Raw genomic sequence first — 22884 nt, 5'->3', positions numbered from 1 at the left:
AAGAAATCAAGTTCATGCCTCAGTATTTGACATAGTGCTGCTGGCTTTCTAGTTCCTTGATTAAGTTTTATTTAGTGGACAAAAGCAGAGAATGCCTTTCATAACCATTTCGTTGGTCACAATACAAATTGAGAATCGTGCAACATCAGCAGTAGCTTTTTAATATTCCAGAAGCATATGATAACCTTATTGTATTGCTTTCCCCAACCAGTCTGACAGTTTATGCCCTTTAATTGGAGTATTTGGATCATTTACATTTAATGTAGCTTTCAGTAATTTGGACCTTGCTGATTTGGGATTTCCAAAACTGTAATTAATAAATATTTACAAATATCTGCTTATGAATATATTTAATTATCATTAAAACATATCTCTTAAGGATCTCTGTTAGCTAGGGTTGACATCAAAATGTAGATGGAATAAATTTATGACTACATAGTATGATTTCAGAAAGGCCAAGCTCTTCTTTCCCAAAATGCCTTTTTAGCCTTGCCAAAGTAATGCTTACATAAGTAACCTGTTTTATCAGTCAGTGGTATTAACCCGTGACATAGCATTCTATTTAGTGTTCTATAAAAGAAAAGAACAGGAAATAACATTGTTAATTACATGAGCCTAAATATAATTCTTTCTTATCAAAGTAAAATTTGGTATACATTTGTATATTCTTTTCTTTTTGGAAAATCAGTAATGTTTCTGAACCTTTGGCTAGGTCATCGAGCTGTCTATATTGGTGTTCACGTCCCATTTAGTAAAGAGAGTCGTCGGCGTCATAGGCATCGTGGACACAAACATCACCACCGAAGAAGAAAAGATAAAGAATCAGATAAAGAAGATGGACGGGAGTCTCCTTCTTATGGTAAGAGAAAACAGTAGTTCTTTGTTAGCACCTTAGAATTCTTTCCTGAAAAGGCTTATTAAAAAAGTAGAATATTTTCTTTCTTAAATTTTATGTCTGCTATAATTTAGACACATTATGAACCTTGAAAAATATACTAATTGAAGTAATATTTTTTCTCCAAGGAATATACTAATTGAAGTAATAATATTTTTTCTCTATTATATATTTCATTATATGTGGAATGAACAATTACCTGGAATCTTCAGGCTCCTGGATGAGATTAATTTTTTTTCCATTTTTAAACACATTTTTTGGCTAGAAAATTTTATCCACTAAGTTGAACTCCTTGGTTATCTGGGCAAAAAAGTGCTCTGATTTGATAGTACTGTCTGTGAAAGGACAGATTTTTGTTTGAAAGCAGAGGAATACAGAAGTGCCCCTAGAAAGAGGAAATCAGAAAGAAAAAAGGCATATTGTAGGGGAAAGAGAATGTTACAATGAATATTGATAGCACTGATTTAAGTGGCCCTGAGACGTGCGAATGGTGAGAGCCAAAAAAAATAGCTGTACAGCCTGAGGAAGACTCTTAGGACATTGCAGTTAGTGGACATGTAAGGCATCATTATTTTTTTTTAGGACATCATGGGCCTATATGGCTATCTCTACACCATGGGTTCTAATGTGTGCATTCTAGCAAAGTTACGTGAGCTGTACTTGTAGGCACTTGTGTGCTATGCTAAAGGAATGTTTTTGTGACAAAGAGAAAAGAATCCTATGGGTCATATAGCTACAACATAAACATAAGAAAATAATAATATATTAAGTGCCAATTCTATGCTAAGCATTCCACCAAGCCCTTAACATATGCTCTTTGATTTAATTCTCTCTGCACTTTTTATTTTTTAAAATTTTAATTTTAATTCCAGTTACTTAACATACAGTGTTATATTAGTTTTAGGTGTATGATATAGTGGTTCAGCAGTTCCATACAATGCCTGGTGCTCATCACACTGAATGCACTCCTTAATCCCCATCACCTATTACCCATCCACTACCCACTTCCCTTTTGGTAACCATCACTCTGTAGTTAAAGAGTCAGTTTCTTGGTTTGTCTTTCACTCTTTTTTTCTCTTTCCTCATTTGTTTTGTTTCTTAAATTCCACAAATGAGTGAAATCATATGGTATTTATTTTTCTCTGACTGACTTATTTTGCTTAGCATTATACTCTAGCTCCATCCATGTCATTGCCAATGGCAAGATCTCATTCTTTTTTGTGGCTGAACAATATCCCATTGTATGTATACCTCATCTTCTTTATCCCTCTCTGCATTATTTAAAAGATGGGTATTTTAATTTTGTAGATGGAGACACTTCAGCTTAGAGAGACTAAATGTGATGGGAATCTCTTAAAAGCCTGTACTAAGAGATAGTACATGGCCTAGTACACGATGGCCTAATACAATATTAAGTGGTCACATAATTAACAAAGGTCCTGTAGGTAGCAAAGGAAAAACCAGTACTAATTTCAGAAAGGATCACTGGTGGACTTTGATGATATTAGGTAATTTAGAACTATTTTGCTCCTCTGTATGATGCATCCATCCAATTTAGGATATTGTCTGCTATTCTGAGTAGATCATTATGTTTCCCAATTGATGTAAATAAAAGGGCACATAATGTTTTTATAGAATGCTATCTACTAAACTAAGTATGGTCACTAGGATAGGTGGTTTGATGTTTCAAGCTACGGTATGACATGTGAAGTCTAAATATAGTGGTTTGAAGAATTTAGTGGAGGAAATATTTGTGACTTTTTAATGGAATAACTATTCTTAGAAAAGTTTTATGCCACTGAAGTAGGTTTATTTTGATTTTAACTGCCAATATGTATCCAAGAAATTGCTATGAATGATGTCTCTTTTTTCTGGTCCCCACTCTCTAAATGTAGATTACATAGGACTTTTGCTTCTGGTATGATGGAATAACATGAATTTTCCCTCTTATTTTAAACAATTAAAAAAGTTGATAAAATATATAAAACAGTAATTTTCAGGCATTGGACAACACATTGTACCATTCTGACCTCTGAAAGAGGGTAGGCAAGTGAGATGAGCCTTATGCTTGCCTGAGCATATTACCTAGAGACAGTTTCCAGGCCACAGCACAGGGAGGGGAATCTGGAACAGAATCTTGCAGGCTCTTAGAGTTGAGACAGAGGTTGGAATTTGGGAAGGCCAAAGAGGCTAGTCAGGTATGGAGTGCCAGAAGAGTAGAGAGCTATACACAAAGAGGCTTCCAAAGGTCTGAAGAGGGATCCTTTTGAATCTTTGAGTACTGGTCTGGGCTAAAGGAAACTTCTTGAGGCCTGGGAAATGACCATCAGAAAACAGTAGGCTAAACAGTTCTTGGATATCGTATAAGACTGGGAATAGGGTTTATTCTCATCAGACAGAGAGGAAAGACCTTGACATACAGGGCATTGTGTAGAGTTCTCAGAAGGTTATTGCCTTAATAGTGGGTCTTAATTTTACACTAAAAGCCACAGTGGATCTGTTCTAAAAATTTTAAATCACGTCTTAAAAGAATTAGATTAAAGGTCGTTTCCAGGGTAAAGTATAATACTACTAAAAGATATGTAGTAAAATCCAGCACCTAAGCATATAAAAGTCACAATATCTGGTATCTGCAAATTACTTGAAATATGAAAAGTAGGAAGATATGAGCCATAACTAGGAGAAAAATAAACCAGTAGAAATGCAGAAATGGCAGAGTTGATAGAATTCGAAAGCAAGCATGTTAAAGCAATTATAACATATCTGCTTTGTATGTTCAAGAAGATAGAAGAGAATGTGACTGATGAGCAGAGAAGTTGAAAATGTAAGAAAACCCAAATGGAACTTCCAGAGATGAAAAATACAGTCTCTGAAATGAAAAAATACACTAGGTAAGATTAATGGAGGATTTGACTCTACAGAAAAAAAAAAAAAAATCAGTGATTTTGAAGACATGGTGATAGACACTACCCAAAGTGAAATAGAAAAGACTGAAATGAATAAATAGAGCATCAGTAATTTGTAGAACAATATCAATTAGTCTAACAAATGTATAATTGTAGTGGCAGAAAGGAGGGTGGCAGAAAAAAATATTTGAAGAAATCAGAGTTTAATTTCTAAATTTAATGAAAACTCTGAACAAATAGGTTCAGGGAGCTCAGCAAAACCCAAGAAGAAACATGAAGATAATCACACAAAAGCACATACAAATTAAATTGCTGAAACCAGGATGTCACAATCCTATATGAATATGCATGTAATAACAGCTTCAAAATACATAAAGCAAAAGTGATAAAATTGAGAAGAGAGATAAATTTACAGTTGTTGGATAAATTTAGAAAAGTTATAGATTTCAACTCTCTTTTCTCAGTTATGGGTAAAACAAGTTAAGAAAAAAATCAATAAGGATATAGAAGACCTGAATAACATTATCAATTAGATTGATATTCACTGAGTCCTCCACCCACCAATAGTGGAATACACATTTTTTTTTAACATGTGTAAATGGAATGTTTCCCACAATAGATTATATTCTAGTCAGTAAGCAAGTCTTAATACACTTAAAAGATTGAAAGTATATTCTCTGAATACAATGGAATTAAACTACAAAGATATCCAGAAAAATCCCCAGATAGTTGGAAATTAAACAAGATGCTTCTCAATAACCTCTGGGTTAAAGAAGCAATCACAACAGAAATTAGGAAATATTTTGAGCTCATAAAAATAAAAACACAGTACTGGCAATGATTGAGATAAAATCTTGCAAAGTGAGGACATGCCTTCTGGTGTGCAGGTTCCTTTAGCATGGTACTGTGCAAAGTTAGGACTGCCTATAAATTGAAATTTGTTAGATGCAGCTAAAGCAGTGCATAGAGGAATTTGTAGCATTTAATCCTTATATTAAAAAAGAATGAAGATCTGGAGTCAATGACTTAAGTTTCTAACTTAAGAATCTAGGAGAAAACATAGAACAAATTAAACCAAAGTATGGAAAAGAAAAGAAAAATAAAACCTGAAGCAGAAATGAATAAAATAAAAACCAGAAAAACAATGGCAAAAATCAATTAGACTGAAATCTGATTCTTTGAAAAGATCAGTGAAATTGATAAACTTACATAGCCAGTGTGATTAGGGAGCACAAAGAGATATAAATTACCAGCATCAGAAAATTTCAGTACAGATCCTTACAGGTATTTAAAAGCCTGATGAAGAGTATTATGAATGGTTTTATGCCAGCAAAATTGGTAATTTAGATGAAATGGGGAAATTCCTTAAGAATACCAAAAAAATTTGATATTACCCTGAATTACCTGATGTGTAATTAGAAATTACATATTTCACGTGTATAAAGAAATTAAATTTGTAGTCTAAAACATTCCCACAATGACAGTTTACTGTCATTAAATTACACGTGTATAAAGAAATTAAATTTGTAGTCTAAAACATTCCCACAATGACAGTTTACTCCCAAATGGCATCATGGATGAATTCAGTCAAACATGTAAGGAAGAAATTATACAGACTGCTAGAAAATTGAAGATGAAGGAACACTTCCCATTTCATTGTTATGAATCCAACATTACCTTGATACCAAAACTAAATGCAGTTGTTACAAGAAAATAAAACTATAGATTAAATATCTCTCATGGATGTAGATTCAGAAATTCTTGACAAACTAAAAACATATTTTATCCTGCAACATCCAAAAAGGATACTATATCATGACTGTGGTAGGCAAAATAATGGTTCCCAAGTTGTCTGTCTTCCCAGTGCCCAGAACCTGTGAATGTTAACCTTATAGCAACTTGAATTTATAGATGTGATTAAGTTAATGATTTTGAGATGGGGAGGTGATAGTGGATTATTGCAAGTGGGCCAGTTGTAATCACAGGGATCCTTAGTAAGAGGGAGTCAGAAGATCAGAGAGGAAGTAAGTTGTGACAACAGAAGCAAATAGTTGTAGTAAGTGGGAGGGGTTCAGACCCAAACAACTTAGGCAGCTTCCAGAAGCTAGAAAAGGTAAGGAAATGGATTTTCCCCTAGAGAAGGAACCAGCCAATGATTTTAGCACTGTAAGACTCATTTTGGACTTCTGATCTCCAGAACTGTATAAGAGAATAAATTTGTGTTTAGGCCACCAAGTTTGTGGTAATTTGTTACAGCAGCAAAAGGATATTAATACAATAATCATGTGGAAAAGCAGGTTTGGTATAAAATTTAACTGTCAGTATAAATAACCACATTAACACTATAAAGGAGAAAACCCATATAATTATCTCAGTAGGTGCAGAAAAAGCCTTGACAAAATTCCACTGCCATTCATGATATAATTCTCAGCAAAGAAGGAATAAAAGAAAACTTTCTCTACCTGATATATAGCATCTACAAAAACACTTTGTCAACATCACACTTAGTGCTGAAAGATAGAATGCTTTCTCCTTACAATTTGGAGAAAGGCAAGGTTGTCCTCTGCCACTTCTATAGAACATGGTACTGGAGCACCTGGCTTGTGTGATAAGGCAAGAAAAATTAAAGGCATACAGATTGCGAAGGAAGAAGTAAAACTGTCTTTATTTATAGATACAAGATCATGTATCTAGTAAATCCTAAGCAATCTGTGAAATTACAGAACTAAGTGAGTTTAGAAAGGTTGCAAGATACACAATTAATTATATTTCTGTATATTTCTCTGGTAGCAATGAACAATCAGAAATTGAAATCAAAGATACCACTCACAGTAGCACCAAAAATATTGCTTGGAGATAAATCTGACAAAAGAATTGCAAGACCTAAATGTTGAAAGGTTCAAAACATCACGAAGTTCAGTCACAGTATGTTTTAGTTTGTCCTGCGTAGGTGTCAGGGTAGTCCTTTAATATGAAGACCTATGTGATATACATACTGGAAAATTGTCAAATTTGCTTTTTATTGCTTTTGCCCCTATTCTGTATTTTCTTCTTTCTGGAGTTTTTCCTGTTTGATATTCTGACTTTGTTCTCTACATTTCTGAACCATTTTTTCTTATTTTCTTATTTGTCATTGATGTAGTCTGATTTCTTCAGATCTGTCTTTTCCTTTATTTTTTTATTATTATTTTTAAACTTCTTTTTAAAAATTTATTTATTTATTTTTAAAAGATTTTATTTATTTATTTTCGAGAGAGAGAGCGTGCTAGCACAAGCAGGGGTGAGGGGCAGAGGCAGAGGGAGAAGCAGGCTCCCTGCTGAGCAAGGAACCCGATGTGGGACTCTATCCCAAGACCCTGGGATCATGATCTGAGCCTAAGGCAGTCGCTTAACCGACTAAGCCACCCAGGCATCCCTGTCTTTTCCTTTATTAGTTGTTCTAATCTACTCTTTAACCTGTTTATTGCATCTGCAGGAGCCTTTAAGTTTGTTTACTTCAGTGTAGATTTTGAGTTTGACTTCATATCTCATATTCAGCAGGATTTGATTTTGTTTTCAATTGATGCTTGTGGTTGTTTGCTTGTCCTAGGGCTATCAACTGTCCTGGACTAGAATTTATACTAATTTTTCAAGGGACCCTATACTGTATAGGTAGGTAGTTTAAATTCAGGTGCCATGAGTGTGGGGATTCTGTTTCATAACAGTGATTTGTCCTGCCTCTCTAACCTTAGCTGACAGAGTTTTGCTTCTCTGTGATAGTATAAAAAGGCAGTTTCTGTATACCCCTTGCATTGCTTTTTCTCATCATTTTTTGGAAGTTGGGAGAATTTCCTTTTTCAGTTTTGAACTTAGCTACATATTAATTACATATTTTTAAAATTTCTGTTTTGTCCAACATTTTCATACATTTTTAGTGAGAAAAAAGTCCTATCTTTGAGTATAGTGTTCCATGTTTTCAGATATTGCATATTTTTATTTGTTTTTACATCAGTTAGTTATAAGATTAGTTTCATTTATTTTTTTAATTTATTTATTTTTTAAAGATTTTATTTTTAAGTAATCTCTGTACCCAGTGTGGGGCTCAAACTTACAGCCCCGAGATCAAGAGTCACATGCTCTACTGACTGAGCCAGCCAGGCACCCCTCACTTGTTTAACATATAATTGTTCTTTTTTGTCTGTGGAGGTGATCTCTCTGTGATACTCTTTGTTTCTGGATTGTTGGTCCTTGTTTTCTTCCAGATTTATAGTATTTTAATAAAAGAGTTTTGATGGAATGTATTTATAACAAAAGCATCTCACTTTCAAACTGAATTTATCTTTGAATGAATTGTGGCAATTTTTGAGTGTATTTAAATTCTTTTGTCAAGACACACCATCCCAAAGAGTTCAGTTCATTCTTGGTACTGAAGATGATGATGAAGAGCACATTCCGCATGATCTCTTTACGGAAATGGATGAACTGTGTTATAGAGATGGAGAAGAGTATGAGTGGAAAGAAACTGCCAGGTAATAATACTGAGTCTCAGTATTTAGTTGGCTTTTCTTGATTTTTTTCTTGTATTGTAAATATAATGAATTTATGAGTTACCGGGTACTTTAAAATAATGAGGAGAGAATTTCCTCTTTTCTGGAAGCCTCAGCTTTAGTTTATCTCTTTATTCTCAAAATTCATTTTCTTAAGTAATCCTTACCACTTTAACATAGCATAGAAGGAATTATGTTAATTATACATTTTAATGTCTTTAGAGAAATAAATTTCAAAAATCAAGGTCCTGCTACGTATTTTCAGTTTAAAAGAGGATTAGCAGTGGAAATCACGAAGTTCCATAGTGTGTCTTTGTAGACTTATTATTATGATAGCTAGAATAGAATGAGGAACTGCGGAGGTGGTAACTTGTGAGTAGAGTGGACCATTAGTTTGATTTGTAAAAATGATTGTAGCCAAATTTTGTGTTGGTAGTGGTGGTCTTTGTTTTTCTTTAAAAGAACAAGTGTATGTTTATCATATTAAAATAAGCAAATGAAATCTTCATTATTTACAAAATATTTTTATGTGTTATACATTTCAGATGGCTGAAATTTGAAGAGGATGTTGAAGATGGCGGTGACCGATGGAGTAAACCTTATGTGGCAACTCTCTCTTTGCACAGTCTTTTTGAACTAAGAAGTTGCATCCTAAATGGAACAGTGATGCTGGACATGAGAGCAAGCACCCTAGATGAAATAGCAGGTTATAGCAGTTTGACTTTTTTAATATTTAATTTGTACTGAAATTAGAGATATTTAAATAAGGAAAATGAGGTGGTTTTTTAGACCATTGACTTAACTGCTCTGTGTTGAACTTCTATCGTCTGTAGGACAGTATGAGGAGTACTTTTTGTCTTTAATAAATTTAAAGTCTAGAAGATTAAGCTAGACAGGCACAACTACAGTACCAAAACGAAAGTGACTAATGCCATAAGCAAGATATGCAGTCTGTTTCTGGAAATGTAGAGAAAAGAGCTTTTTGTTTCTTCAGTTTCTGGACCAAGGTATCTGGGGAAGGTCCACAAGGACATTAAATGTACTGCTTATTTACTACTTATTTATAGACTTTGAACACATGAGAAGAAGGAGCAGGTGGTACAGGGAAAAAGAAAGTATTCTAAGGAGGAGGAAGAGAAGGAAGAAGGGTCTAGAAAGTGTAAACAGTTGTGGATCTCACATGAAAGTCAGTTCCCTGTGAGTATACAGATTTCTTGAAGAGTATTAGGAGACATTTACTCTGGCTTTGCAATTATCACATAACACAATGTAATATTTTAATTATTTACAAATGTAATGTCTTCTAATCCAAGGTCCCTTTGTATGGTAGTCTGTAGTTGTTGTGTTAAGGTTACAGTTTACCTGTTAGGTTGATTCCAGTTTTCTCTCAGAGGAAACTCATAGGTTTGAAAGCTTGACTCTTCTATCTCAAATTAGTGGCACTGTTTTAAAATATTTATATATATTTTATAGGTTAAAAATAGTCCAATCACTACAATAATGTATCATATGGCATTACATCAGTCTCTCCATTCACCATACCCCCTTCACAGCGTGATATCTTCATCTTCCTAGAATTTATTACTTTATGATATTTTATCCTTTCATTTGCTCATTGGTTTTTCTACCTCTGGAAGAGTGAGAGCGGGAATTCTATATTCCCAACATATCATAGGTACTCAGTAAATAGTTAATTATTGAATGAAGGAGTCCAATACTCATCTATAGTTTTGACAAAAAATATGAAGTAAGGCAATAAAATACCTTCAATTCTTAGGAAGCCAATATTATTGAATATTGAGTTTAATAGAATTTATTGTGTCCATATCAGGAAAGCACTTTCAACTATTGGAAGGCTATTAGTGTAGAACTGTGGCCTCTTTATAAATAACAGTACTTATAAAAACTAGGGGTTGCCATGTAACTTATTTATTTTTCTTAGATAATGTTCATATTTATCTTTTTTCCTCTTTCTCTCCCCCCTCCCATTTAAATTCAAGTTAGTTAGCATAGAGAGTATTATTACTTTCAGGGATAGAATTAGTGATTCATCAGTTGCATATAATACCCAGTGCTCGTTATATCAAGTGCCCTCCTTAATGCCCATCACCCAGTTACCCCATCCTCACCCACCTCCCCTCCAGCACATATTTATCTTTATGCATACATTATTCAGTATCAGCGGAGAATAATATTTTCTGGAGAACTATTTAAAGATCTTATTTTTCAGTAAGGTTTCATGTACAATTTATGGTTTATGTTATATTCATCCAAGTATTCGTTTATTTAATAAAAACGGCTGTTATTGTTCTTTCAATAGATATGGTATTGGACAACATGATAGCCTCTGGCCAATTGGATGAGTCTATAAGAGAGAATGTCAGAGAAGCTCTTCTGAAGAGACATCATCATCAGAATGAGAAAAGATTCACCAGTCGGATTCCCCTTGTTCGATCTTTTGCAGATATAGGCAAGAAACATTCTGACCCTCACTTGCTTGAAAGGAATGGTGAGATAAGTTGTGGCATCCAGTTTTGCTAACACTTCTACTCTAACAGCATTCCAGTGTACTACAATTAGTATTTGGGGGCAGAAAGATATTTTTTCCAGATAATTCTGTAGGTCATTTTATTATCGCTTTTATTCTTTTTAAAAAGATAATCATGTTATTTTTGTACTTAAAAATATCATTTCTAAAATATCATTCTTTATAACATGACAGTTAATCTGTAGAAATCATTCAGATGAAAAAATTAAGTATTCACTCTGTTATAATGGCACATTTACCACTATAGCCAATTCTGAATTACTTCTTGCTTTTTTGTTTTTGTCAAGAATACTTGAATAATTGATTAAGGAGGCATAAATTATGATCCGTAAGTTTAATCTTTTTAAAATTCTAAGTCTTGGATTTGAACCTTAGATTTTTCGTAGTGCTTTTTTTTGTTTGTTTTCCTAATATACTTTATTTGCTGGGCATAAATAAATGTTTTGGGGTTGGTTTGATGATTTGACTACCCTTTTTTTGATCACTTTGTGTAAGGTTTTTATGGATGATTTGTTCTTAACCTAGGGATGACCTCCCTGATGTCTTCCAAACCATTGAGAATGGCACAGACCCACATTTTCCAGCTCTGCACTTTCACAGTCTAGCAGTGAATTATGTGGGACCTGGTGGCTTATGTGGGGATACAGTGTTCTTGTAGCCATTCACCTCTGTGACTGTTTTAAGGCTGGCACACCTGGAGGCGCTGCCTTTTCTCTTTTTAAAGCAGAAGAATGCCTCACTGGGGTTCTATTTTGGCTCTCAGAGAGAGCTCTGATGACAGTGGCTCTGCAAAACCTGGGTACAAAGGGGTGGAGTTGGCTTATGAGGGTCCTTCTTGCCCCTAGCTGCTTCCATTACTCAAGGATTGGAGTGAAGAGGGGGGATGATGGGCCACAGTGTCTTTCTGCTCATCTTCTTTGTCCCTGCACTAATAGTATGGCTTTTAAGTATTCTATAAACAAACAGCCATTGGTGATGGGATGGGGTTTAATATATCTAAAGTGGACAGTAATCATCTTTTGCAGCTCAGTGTGACAAGAATTCTTAAGTCCATTTTCTTCTGAATATTTGACCATTAAAACTCTTTTCAATCTCTTTAAAATGATGCCTTTATGTATTTAAGTAACCTTAAGAATAAAGAAATCTCTTATGGACCTATGTTCAATTTAAAATCAAGCCATTGATGTCAAATTTTATGTCTTTTTCACCTTCATGTACTGTATATTCTCAACTTTCCTGAAATGAGTTCATTTACTCAGAGAGATCCTGTTAAATCTTTATTCTTCATGTGGAGTGATTCCTGACTATTCCCTGATTGCTGTTTGTTTCCTTTTAGTCATAAGACAATGGCTGTTTTCTTTTAAATGCCATTTTAGCATGGGCATGTTATTTTTTTGTATTATAGTTGTAATTTAACAGTTTTTCTGCATATAGCTTTAGTTTTAACTAAATGGTAGTTGTTTATGGACTAAGGTTCATCTTTTTAATATTTCTGGAATCTCTTGAGCATGTGGCTTTGATAACTTAGATCATATGGGATTGATTGTCATAGTTCTCATGTTTTTCCTAAAATTATTCCACTAAGCTACACTTCTTAGAATACCAGGTGTTTGAAATATAAGTATGCACAACCTTTTGAAATATGCTAGACTTACTTCATTATTGCCATTGTTGGTGAGAAATATTTTATTATCTAGATAAATTAGATTGTATGTATTTGTTTAATATTATCTGCTGTATTAGAAATGGATGCATATTTTAGGACATTTATTAATATCTTTAGAGAGCTGAAGAATATCCTTTCAAGTTGACACTATGTTTTTCTTTTTTAAAAAAATTCCTATAACTTGCCTTATGTTTTAAAATTTTACTCGAGAGCACTACCAGTAGCTGATGCTGTACTGACTAATAAAAGAGTTGATATCAGTTTTAAGTTAGGAATTAATAGATGATGTAGACTTTTCTTGTGAGAGAGAATTATCTCTAGCGGCTTGGTACAGTATAGGAAAAATACACTAAATATAAGCTATCAGTGCTTGTAAGTTTTGTTTAGGGTTTTATTTCTTAGATTTTTATATTACATTCTCATTTGCTATTTATTGTTTATCAACTTTGCATTTGATTTTTTTCAAAAGCCACATTATTGGATATTCTAATTACTAACAGAATATTGCCCCCCATCATCTATCATTTGCATTGTTTCTTATTTTCTGTTTTGTTTTCTGGATACACCTTCAGGGAACTAAGTATAATTTAAGCAGCTTTTCATTGCCTTTCTAACATTTAAACATCTGATTGCCATGCTAACTCTGATAGCATGAATTTGAAATTAATTTTGGGCTTTAAAGCTTGCAGTTTACATTGTAAATTGATGTTATGTGTGTGTGTCTATTTGCCATCTACAGTGAACTTTATCATTTTTCATTTATTTGTTTTATCTCAGGGGAAGGCCTTTCAGCCTCCCACCACTCTTTGCGAACAGGTCTGTCTGCCTCAAACCTTTCATTGAGAGGAGAATCGCCTTTATCTCTTCTTCTCAGTCATCTTCTTCCTTCTTCAAGAGCTGGAAGCCCTGCAGGCTCAAGGTGTACAACCCCAGTACCCACCCCTCAAAACAGCCCTCCTTCCAGCCCTAGCGTCAGTCGCGTGACCTCCAGAAGTTCCCAACAGAGTCAGCTTCAGGCCCCAGAACTACTGGTTTCACCTGCCAGTGATGATATTCCCACAGTAGTAATTCATCCGCCCGAGGAAGATTTAGAAGCACTGAAAGGCCAGGAGCAGAAGAATGAGGAAAATGTTGACATGACTCCAGGCAACTATTCAAATCCTCCATGTGTGGTGCTTTCTGCCTCTGGATCACTTGCACTTGGAATGCCTTTCAGCACAGAGCTTTAGCAGCATATGTAGATAATGCTTATAATTTATTTTGACTTCTGCATGTTTTTTTTTTTTCCCTTTTTTAGTATATTGTAGAAAAGAAGTATTAAACATTTTTAAGTTATAAAAAGACTACAAAGAGAACTTTAAAGCCCTTTCAAAAATTTTCAGAGATTTTACAGGTCAAAGGCATTTGAATGGTTCAGAAAAACAGAAATTTTTATAAGTAATATTTTAATTTTCCATGATTTTTAAAAAATAGTGGCTTTTCTTCTTGTGCATTTCATTCATGGTATGAATGAACACATACTGGACATAAATTACAATGAGGTGATGTGTCTTTCAGCTACTGTTTGGTGCTTTTGTCCAAATAATGCAGTATATTTTAACCTTCCTAACACAAATAGGATTGAATGTTCTTTTCCTCCTTTTGTCTCTGAGAAGATCAAAGTTCTCTAATGGCTATCTGGAATCATCATTATTTTAAGACTAGTATATTTTGGGATAGACTTTAGTTTGTCCTCTGTTTAATGCCATATCTACCTTTAATCCAAATTGACCTTGAAATTTTCAAGACCAGAGATCCTGGAGTTGTGGCTAGGATATATTTTTGTCTGTGAATTAGAAAAATTGTTTCTTAGTGCATAAAAGGTTTAATAATTCCTCTAAGTGTTATATGTTATGGTAATTTTGTTTCTTCATAATATATTAATTATATGTACATTTAAACATGTATATCTTTCCACTCAATTCATATAAAGAAGTATTTAGTGACTATTTTACTGACAGCTAAGCGTCAGTGTGACATATAAATGCTAGTTAGTGGTTTTAATCATGTAAGTATTATTACATTTCTTCATAATACTGATAACATGTAACACTTCATTGGCAGCTTATGTTTATTACCCTATTAGCCTATTTAATGTGTATAAAAATTTGTGTGAGTTAGGTGGATACACCCATTTTCAGAAACTCAGAAAAGTGAAGGTAACTTCTCCCTGGATCATACAACTAGTAAGTGATAGCCTAAGTCCTCTGACAAAATCCTCAAGGTCCTACCACTATATGACAAACTTCTTCTCTGTATTGAATTTCTCCAAACATACCAAGTATATTCCAGGCTCATTGTAGTTGCCAAAGAAATACATACTTTTGGAAGTAAAAAATGAAAATATGGTGGCTAAATCATTGTAACATTAATTATGACCATATCTATAGCTTCCATTGTTTTATAGTTTGTTCTACATGCAGTGTTTTGTTTATTCATGAGAGACGGGGGGGGGGCAGAGGGAGAAGCAGGCTCCCAAGGAGCAGGGAGCCCGATGCAGGACTCGATCCCAGGACCCTGGGATCATGACCTGAGCCAAAGGCAGATGCTTAACCATCTGAGCCACCCAGGCGCTCTACACACAGTGTTATTACTTTTCAAATATATTTATAATTTTCCTAAGAATTTGATGAGGTTCATGTTAATCCCTATTTTACAAATGAAGAAAACTAAGATTTATTAAGATCATGCCATAAATGACCAGAGCAAGGAATTGAACTCAGATCTATCCACAGCAAAATCTACAGTATATTTCACTGTAGATTTTAGTACCTCGTGGAAAATGTATAGTATAGTAATGAGGTAACTGGACAAAAAGGAAGAAATACCTAGAATTATTTACTCAGAAGTAATCAACAGTCTTAATTAAAAAGAACCAGCAAGACTTACTATTTTTCCTTGAACAGATGTGATTTTAAAGTTAATTCCTTGCATTTGTTTTTACTTATATCATAGCAGTAATACTGAACATTTCTTGTTTTACCAGCTTCCATGAGGGATTATAAATTTTATATAGGAACTAGGAGATGACATATGGGTTCACAGTAGCTTGTTAGGCCATGTTGTTAAGGAGTTAAAAGTAGCAATTAACTGAAAATTGAAGAACAGTATTAAGCTTTTTTTCTCCTCTGCCATAAGTATGCTATGAGATTTAAAGAAAAGAAATTAGAATGGAGGGAAGAGAGGGACTTTCTAAAGACAAGAAAAAGCCCATAATTACTGTTTAAGAAGACATCTATAGAAGGTATGTAATTAAAATAAGAGGAATAGCTATATGTTATTCCTGGTTTAATTACCTTTGGTGCTTAAAGCACCTAGAAACCCTGGTTGAGGTGTTTTTTTGTTTTTTTGTTTTTTTTTCCTGGTTGAGTTTTCTTGAAGTCTGATGTTATGTTACAGGAGGAAAGTGGCCTTAGCATCATTTTGGAGAGACTAATGTTACAGATTTTGTGTCATGGGATCATGATTTGTGCATAGCCATAGTAAAAAAGAAAGTGGTGTTTCCTATTATGTTATGGAGAATAATTACATGTAAAAGAGTTAAGCTTAGTTTTAGTATTTGTAACTATCTCCTGACTCCCTGTTTTTCAACCTTGGCACTGTTGACATTTTGGGCTGGACACCCAAAGTCATAAGGGGCTATTGTCATAAGGGGCTATCCTGTGCATTGTGGATGTTTGACAGCATCCCTGGCCTCTGTTCACTAGCTGCCAGTAGCACTCCCTAGTTGTGGCAACTAAAAATGTCCCTCCATATTGCCAGAATGTTCTCTTTGTGCACCACTGCTCCAACTACTATTTTCAAACTTAGAGTGGTGGAAGACTCTGGTATCTTTGATTTATCTTTCTCTAGATAACGCTATTGTGAGAAAAATTGTAAGGGTAAAACAATAGATTTACCAAAGTATGATTTTTAAATCCTAGTATTGATTTTATATATACAGACATTGTTTTTTCTTAAAGCAAAGAAGTACAGTCTTTCTGAGTTATCTGTGCTAGTGATAGTTTTAATTTTGGGGAATTTACTCATTTAATTCTGAGCACCAGGATTTATTGTACAAGCAGGGAGACTTCCTTTACTGATTGAGATACAGCTTTAACTTAGCTGAGATTGGGAAGGACTACATAGAGAAGATAATGATGAAAAACTCTAACGTACACTTCGCATGCCAGTTCTAATAGGTTTAGGATGACCAGTTAGCCAAATGACTTCAGATCCTACTCTAACTTTATCAGTTTTGAGTTTCCACATCATTTCTTCTTCCCACTCCCACTATATCCTTATATTCCCCCCAGAGTCTTCATTCTACTCTTCTCTCCAAAATCTGGGGGCTGAGGCTGTTCTAGGAAATTGCATATGTATTCTTTTGATTATACATCTGCGGATTGAATACATTTAGTAGTTATAAGTATATGTATTGATGGTCACTTGCACTTGACACGAAGACCTTAATGATACTCTTCATTTTCTTGTGTGGAGGTCAGTGGAAGCTGCTGAAAAATACTGGTTAGCCTTTTTTTTTTTTACCCCCTACTTGGGCATGTATTTTAATAAAGGAATGGACTCCATTCTGGAAGTTTAGAGACAAAGATCAAAGAAGAGGCTCATAGTAACTGCTCTGCTTAAGCTAAGGTGGTGAGAAATGAGATAAGTTTTAGCACATAGTTTTTATTTCAGAATTGTTTAACACTTCCAGAACATCTAGCTAAATAGTTTGCATATCCTTTTTTTTTAAAGATTTTATTTTTAAGTAATCCTACACCCAGTGTGGTGGAGCTTGAACCCACAGCTCCAAGATCAGGAGTTGCACGCTCCACCGACCAAGGCAGCCAGCCACCCCAACAGTTTACATACGCTTTTTATACTTAGGTTTTTGGATCATGGTAACATCCTCTGTTAGATATTTAACAAGAGAAGGGACTATCACAAAGGTCTTCGGTCATTGAGTTTAAGCAGTAAACCCAAATGACTTAGTTTCAGTTATTAGTTATATTGTGTTCTAGAAAAGTGAAAATTCCCTCTGATGCATCAGATATATCTGATGTGCTTAAAATTCAGGAACTTTACCAATATTAACTTTAAAGTTTATAGGATTTAGGCACAAACTGCTTAATTGAATTTCTTTCTTTTTTTTTTTTTAAAGATTTATTTATTTATTTGACAGAAAGAGACATAGCGAGAGAGGGAACACAAGCAGGGGGACTGGGAGAGGGAGAAGCAGGCTTCCCACGGAGCAGGGAGCCTGATGCAGGGCTCGATCCCAGGACCCTGGGATCATGACCTGGGCCAAAGGCAGACGCTTAACGACTGAGCCATCCAGGCATCCCTTGAATTTCTGTGGGTAGCTAGATCATTGTGAGTGGCAGAGTTAAAATGTCGAGTGTGTTGTAGTTCAGCCTAGCATCTTTTCTCTTGTGCTCAGTGTTTGGGGCAATAGTAATCTATATTCTTGAACTAGAGTATCCTGCATGTTTTGAAAAAATGAGATACATTTAATGGTAGAAATCTGTGTTACGTACATTATAAATGTTGAGACTTGAACTTTTTGCAAACTTGGTAGTGATAACCGTTGGTCACAGGCTACAGGTTATTTTTAGGTTATTTTATTGTTGTGAAATATTGCTGCTGAATGTCACTTGAAATGAGCATACTAATGATAGAACGTGTATTATTTGTAATCTAAACAAGCTAATTTTACAGGTTTGTCTGAGTCTTTTAGGTTGAATGAGTTAAAGTCATATGGATACAAAGTGGCAGAGAGTGCTTATTTCAACACAGGTGTGTTTGATTATAAAACACTTTATTGTAAAAACATTGCTATTTTTTCTTTTTTTTTTTAAAGATTTTTTATTTATTTATTTGACAGAGAGAGAGACAGGGAGAGAGGGAACACAAGCAGGGGGAGTAGGAGAGGGAAAAGCAGGCTTCCCGCCTGGGCAGGGAGCCCGATGAGGGGCTCGATCCCAGGACCCCGGGATCATGACCTGAGCCGAAGGCAGATACTTAACGACTCAGTCACCCAGGCACCCTGCTATTGTATTTTCAAGTTGTACTTCTTAGGAATAATGGTAGCACATAAATACTACCCAAGAGAAATGAAATTCTTCAGGAAATCATTATGATGGAAGATTATGATAAATTTAACCTACATTTAGTTGATGGAGCTTTGGATTTTCTGAGTTGCATTTAGGGTTTATCAGAAAATAAATGTTGTTACTGATGTAAGTATGCCAAGTATAGTTTGGCATCATTAAACTCTGCAGTTGGCATGTGTGTTATATACATTGAAAGTGCATTCCCTGAGTGTTTGTAGTGGTGTAATCAGACTCAGGTCTTCCATCTTCTGTGTTCTTCACCTACTCACTTTTTTTTCCTTCCTTTTGCAAAAGGCCACTGTTTTTGTAAATTCCAGTTATATTATTTTAAATGTTAAAATATACAGCTTCATTATTGCTTAAAATGTTATTCTAGTCTTGCTGGTATGATACTAACACTTGGCACCTTTTTTTTTTTTTTAACCTTGCACATTTGCTTTTAATAAATGATCACTTTCAGAATATGAGCAGAGTCAGTTTACAAAGTGAATTTTCTCCTTACTAATTTGGAATATTTTGGTTCTTAAATACAGGTATTTTGGCCTCTCCACAGTCTGCACCTGGAAACCTGGACAATAGTAAAAGTGGAGAAATTAAAGGTAATGGAGGTGGAGGAAGCAGAGAAAATAGTACTGTTGACTTCAGCAAGGTAATTCTGTCATACCCTGTAAATTTTCGTAATCATTCTTATGAGAAAATCACTAGCAGTGTGACTTTACTAGCACTGATTATAATAATTTTTCAATAGATTGGTGCTTACAAGCCTGCATGTGATACTTGGGATATGTAATTTAAGGTCAAATATTATGAGAAAGGTAATAGTGTAAGAGCATTTGAATATCTATATATCTTACTAGTTTCAGGAATTTTGACAAAAGACATGTGAATAATACGGTATTTCCATCTATACCTACCCATAGATATCATGAAACGTCAGTACCTTTTGAATTAGTCATTTGTTCTGGAGCTACTACCACCAGAAAGATTAATTCTGGGAATGATGTTACAGCACTGGTGATTCAGCCTTTTCTTGGCTGTAATAAGATCCCAGAGTTACTGTCTTACGGTGTCAGTACTTTCTGGAATGTCCCTGGGAAACATACCGGTGTTTCCCCATGGGTAGGTAAAGGCATGGATTTAGACACAACTCACCTATCTCAACTGTGATTTTTTATTTTGGTACATGAGTATTTAGGTGAAATAAAAATAGAAAACTTTGAAATTTCTAAAGAACTGGGCAAGAGCTCTTAAGTTCAATTGAAATTGAATTTAAAGCGTACTTTATGAGTACTACTTCTGAATAATTGATTCTGTGTGGCTGTTATAACTTTTTGATAGTATTAGTTTGCTGTAAGATACTCTATTTTAACATTGTTGTATCCAATTTAAGACTTTTAATTAAATGTGACTATTTCAAGTAAGATGCATTTTTCTTAAGCCTTTTATGGTATAAAATCTATAAATCACATTTTGCAGAAAAGGAGTGTAAATGATTTGCAGGATAGCTTTGCTTGAGCTTCTTGCTCTAAAATTATAAAAGTATTTTTAATTCTTCTATTCCAACTTTACCATATTTTTACTGGGACTTCTGTTACTTCAGATGAGTGAAAAGTGTTCAGTAACCATACTGCAGCTTATTCTTGTTAAATGGATAAATATAATTTACATTATAGATCTCCTCTAGACATGGCAGATGCCGTTTATTTTTGTTCCTCTGTCACAGTTTTACTTTTTTTTACTTGGCCTATCCTTGTGTACACCTCCTTGTCTCCTGTTGGGCAGGAGTCTGCCTCCTGGCACTGTAGTTGTGGCACACTGGGTGTGGGACTCAAGAGGCCCGCTGTAAGTGCTGGTTTTATTTTTAATAGATAGCCCTGTAAGTGGTTGTTTAGTGACTTGTGTGAAACTGCATATAAATGAAGTTCCCATACTTTGATATTATGTTTAAAACCTTTTCTTTGTAATTATACACAGACTACTAAATTTGATTTTATAGCACTATCTTACATCTGTACCAATGATGGCTATTTACTTTGGTTTTAAATAAAAATAAAAACAATTTTTTGCCACCTAATGAAAATACCAGGGAATACACAGAGCTCTTGAAAATAAAAAAGACTTATAAAAGTATATGTAAAATATAAAGGGGCTAATTCATTTCTAAGATTAAACAAAAATAATCATGAAATGAATGATTTTTAGCACTGTGTATAATTTCATGAACCATTGTTAGTTTGTGAATATATTTTTGTCCTTAATAGTTTTTAATGAATAGTGCTATAATCACTGAAAAATTTCTCTAGTTTGTATGTTTGATAATTTAGATCTCTGAAATAGTAAAGAAAAAACAGTTGGGAGCGTTGTTTGATAGATGTGTTTTGCTTGCTTTTTTTTGTATTTGTCTACTCCATTCTTTATATGTGTGAGAATTTTGGTGTTTTTACATCCATTAGATCACCGGTTTTGATTAGCAAATAGTAGTCTTAAAAGCAGTTTTTTCTTTCCTATTTCCCTCTAAATAGACTTACAAATACCATGCAAATTTGATTTTAATTATTGTTTATTTGTCAATAGGTTGATATGAATTTCATGAGAAAAATTCCTTCGGGAGCCGAGGCATCCAATGTTTTGGTGGGAGAGGTAGACTTTTTGGAAAGACCTATAATTGCATTTGTGAGACTGGCTCCTGCAGTTCTCCTCTCAGGGCTGACTGAGGTCCCTGTTCCTACGAGGTAAAGACTTCGTTCTGATTAACATTCTCAGCAGGCCCAGAATTTAAAAATTTTTGTGTATTGATTAAAAGGAGCATTTTTGCTTCATGTAATAAAAGTGTATTTTAATTGTTAATATTGTCAGTGCACCAAATGCTTTGACTAGTAGAGCGTAAGAGTTATCTTTCTTTCTGGATTAAAAACAAAAAGAAAGCATCCTTTTAAAAAATACTTAGCATTTATACCTTTATAAGAGGTTTGGTGTTTTAGGAGCTTTGGTTTAAAAGACAGCTCATCATTTCAGATCTCTTATGTTCTGTGGAGTCAGAATGGAGTTGAAACTTTGCTGGGCCACTTTTTCTGGGGGGTCAAGCCTCACTTAAATTTTCCAAGCTTCATTTATAAAACGAAGATATGATTACTTCATAGGGTTGATTAAATGTAATAAAATGCCTCTGAATTAGGTAAAATGCTTTGTTCTGACCTGACCAAAATTTTCTGTTCAGTATACATGAATAAAAAAATAAGTGGGGTAATAGCCATAAGAATTAGCAAGTTGTGTTATAAAGGATAATCAGTTTGTTAGCTGTTGACTGTATAAACTTAATTGTAAATAAGAATTTTAAAAATACTAAAAAACTCATTTTTATAATAGTAAAGATGAAGAATTAATTGCAACTTGATTGGAGTATATGTGCCTATTTTTAGTATGCTTTCCTGGGTTACATTAATGGTGTAGTATTAACATAAGTGAGAAAAATAATTCCATAGATTCACACTTAAATTCTCATAAAACAAGAAGATGAATACTTCCAATTTGGGTGTACTGTAGTGTTAATGAGGATATAACTAAGTATGAAGTTAAATACTTTTTATTTAGTCATTTATAAATAAATTTAAAAAACACTCAATTCTTTAATTACTTTTTTACCCTAAAGAAGGTGGGGAGCAATAACTTGGTAGAAAGTTAATTATGAATGCCTTGCTTAGTTTTGTGGTCTGCTTTACTATGAGTAGAGTGTCATCTTTTTCTCAGTGATTGATGTGGGGGGTGGAAAAGAGGCCTGAACGTTGTTTCTGTGTTTACATTTGAATGATTTCTTTATGATTGCCTAGGTCTTTGTGTATATGTTGTTTATATTTAAGTCTGTGTATTTTAATGTTTCTTTAGGTTTTTGTTTCTGTTATTGGGTCCAGCAGGCAAGGCACCACAGTACCATGAAATTGGAAGATCAATAGCCACTCTCATGACAGATGAGGTAATTAAAATACCCCGTGAGGTAGATACTGATTATGAAGTATACAATATATAAAATCCCTTAGAAGTGGAATTTCAAATCCTTTTCAAGCGGACACTGATTGTGAAACATTTATTATAGTTTTTTCTTCATAGTGAAGCTTACAAAATTGTCCTTGCTGTCTGTACTATTTTATCTTATTACCTCTTCAACCATTTGCCTTTAGTAAGATCTTTAAGACCTTTCTGTCAGGATCAGTG

The 22884-nt window shown here is 34.2% G+C and overlaps 1 protein-coding gene across 7 annotated transcripts in view; it reads left to right on the top strand.

Annotated features, from left to right (window-relative positions):
• The window catches only part of SLC4A7 (solute carrier family 4 member 7), a 105424-nt gene that overhangs the window by 40591 nt on the left and 41949 nt on the right, over positions 1-22884 (top strand). For 4 of the 7 annotated variants that reach the window (XM_078072561.1, XM_078072566.1, XM_078072558.1 and 1 more), the window contains exons 3-9: positions 713-859; positions 8171-8309; positions 8873-9033; positions 10648-10836; positions 19209-19324; positions 21250-21407; positions 22558-22645. In XM_078072561.1, coding sequence (XP_077928687.1) covers positions 713-859; positions 8171-8309; positions 8873-9033; positions 10648-10836; positions 19209-19324; positions 21250-21407; positions 22558-22645 — 998 coding nt within the window. Of the gene's footprint in view, positions 1-712; positions 860-8170; positions 8310-8872; positions 9034-10647; positions 10837-13318; positions 13688-19208; positions 19325-21249; positions 21408-22557; positions 22646-22884 lie in introns of all 7 variants that reach the window. The other 3 variants (XM_078072573.1, XM_078072571.1, XM_078072565.1) reach the window with 3 other exon arrangements.

Source organism: Halichoerus grypus, chromosome 1, assembly GCF_964656455.1.
Source record: "Halichoerus grypus chromosome 1, mHalGry1.hap1.1, whole genome shotgun sequence".
Lineage (NCBI taxonomy): Eukaryota > Metazoa > Chordata > Mammalia > Carnivora > Phocidae > Halichoerus > Halichoerus grypus.
Note: the sequence above shows the minus strand (reverse complement) of the source record. Positions and strands in the feature narration are given on the sequence as shown.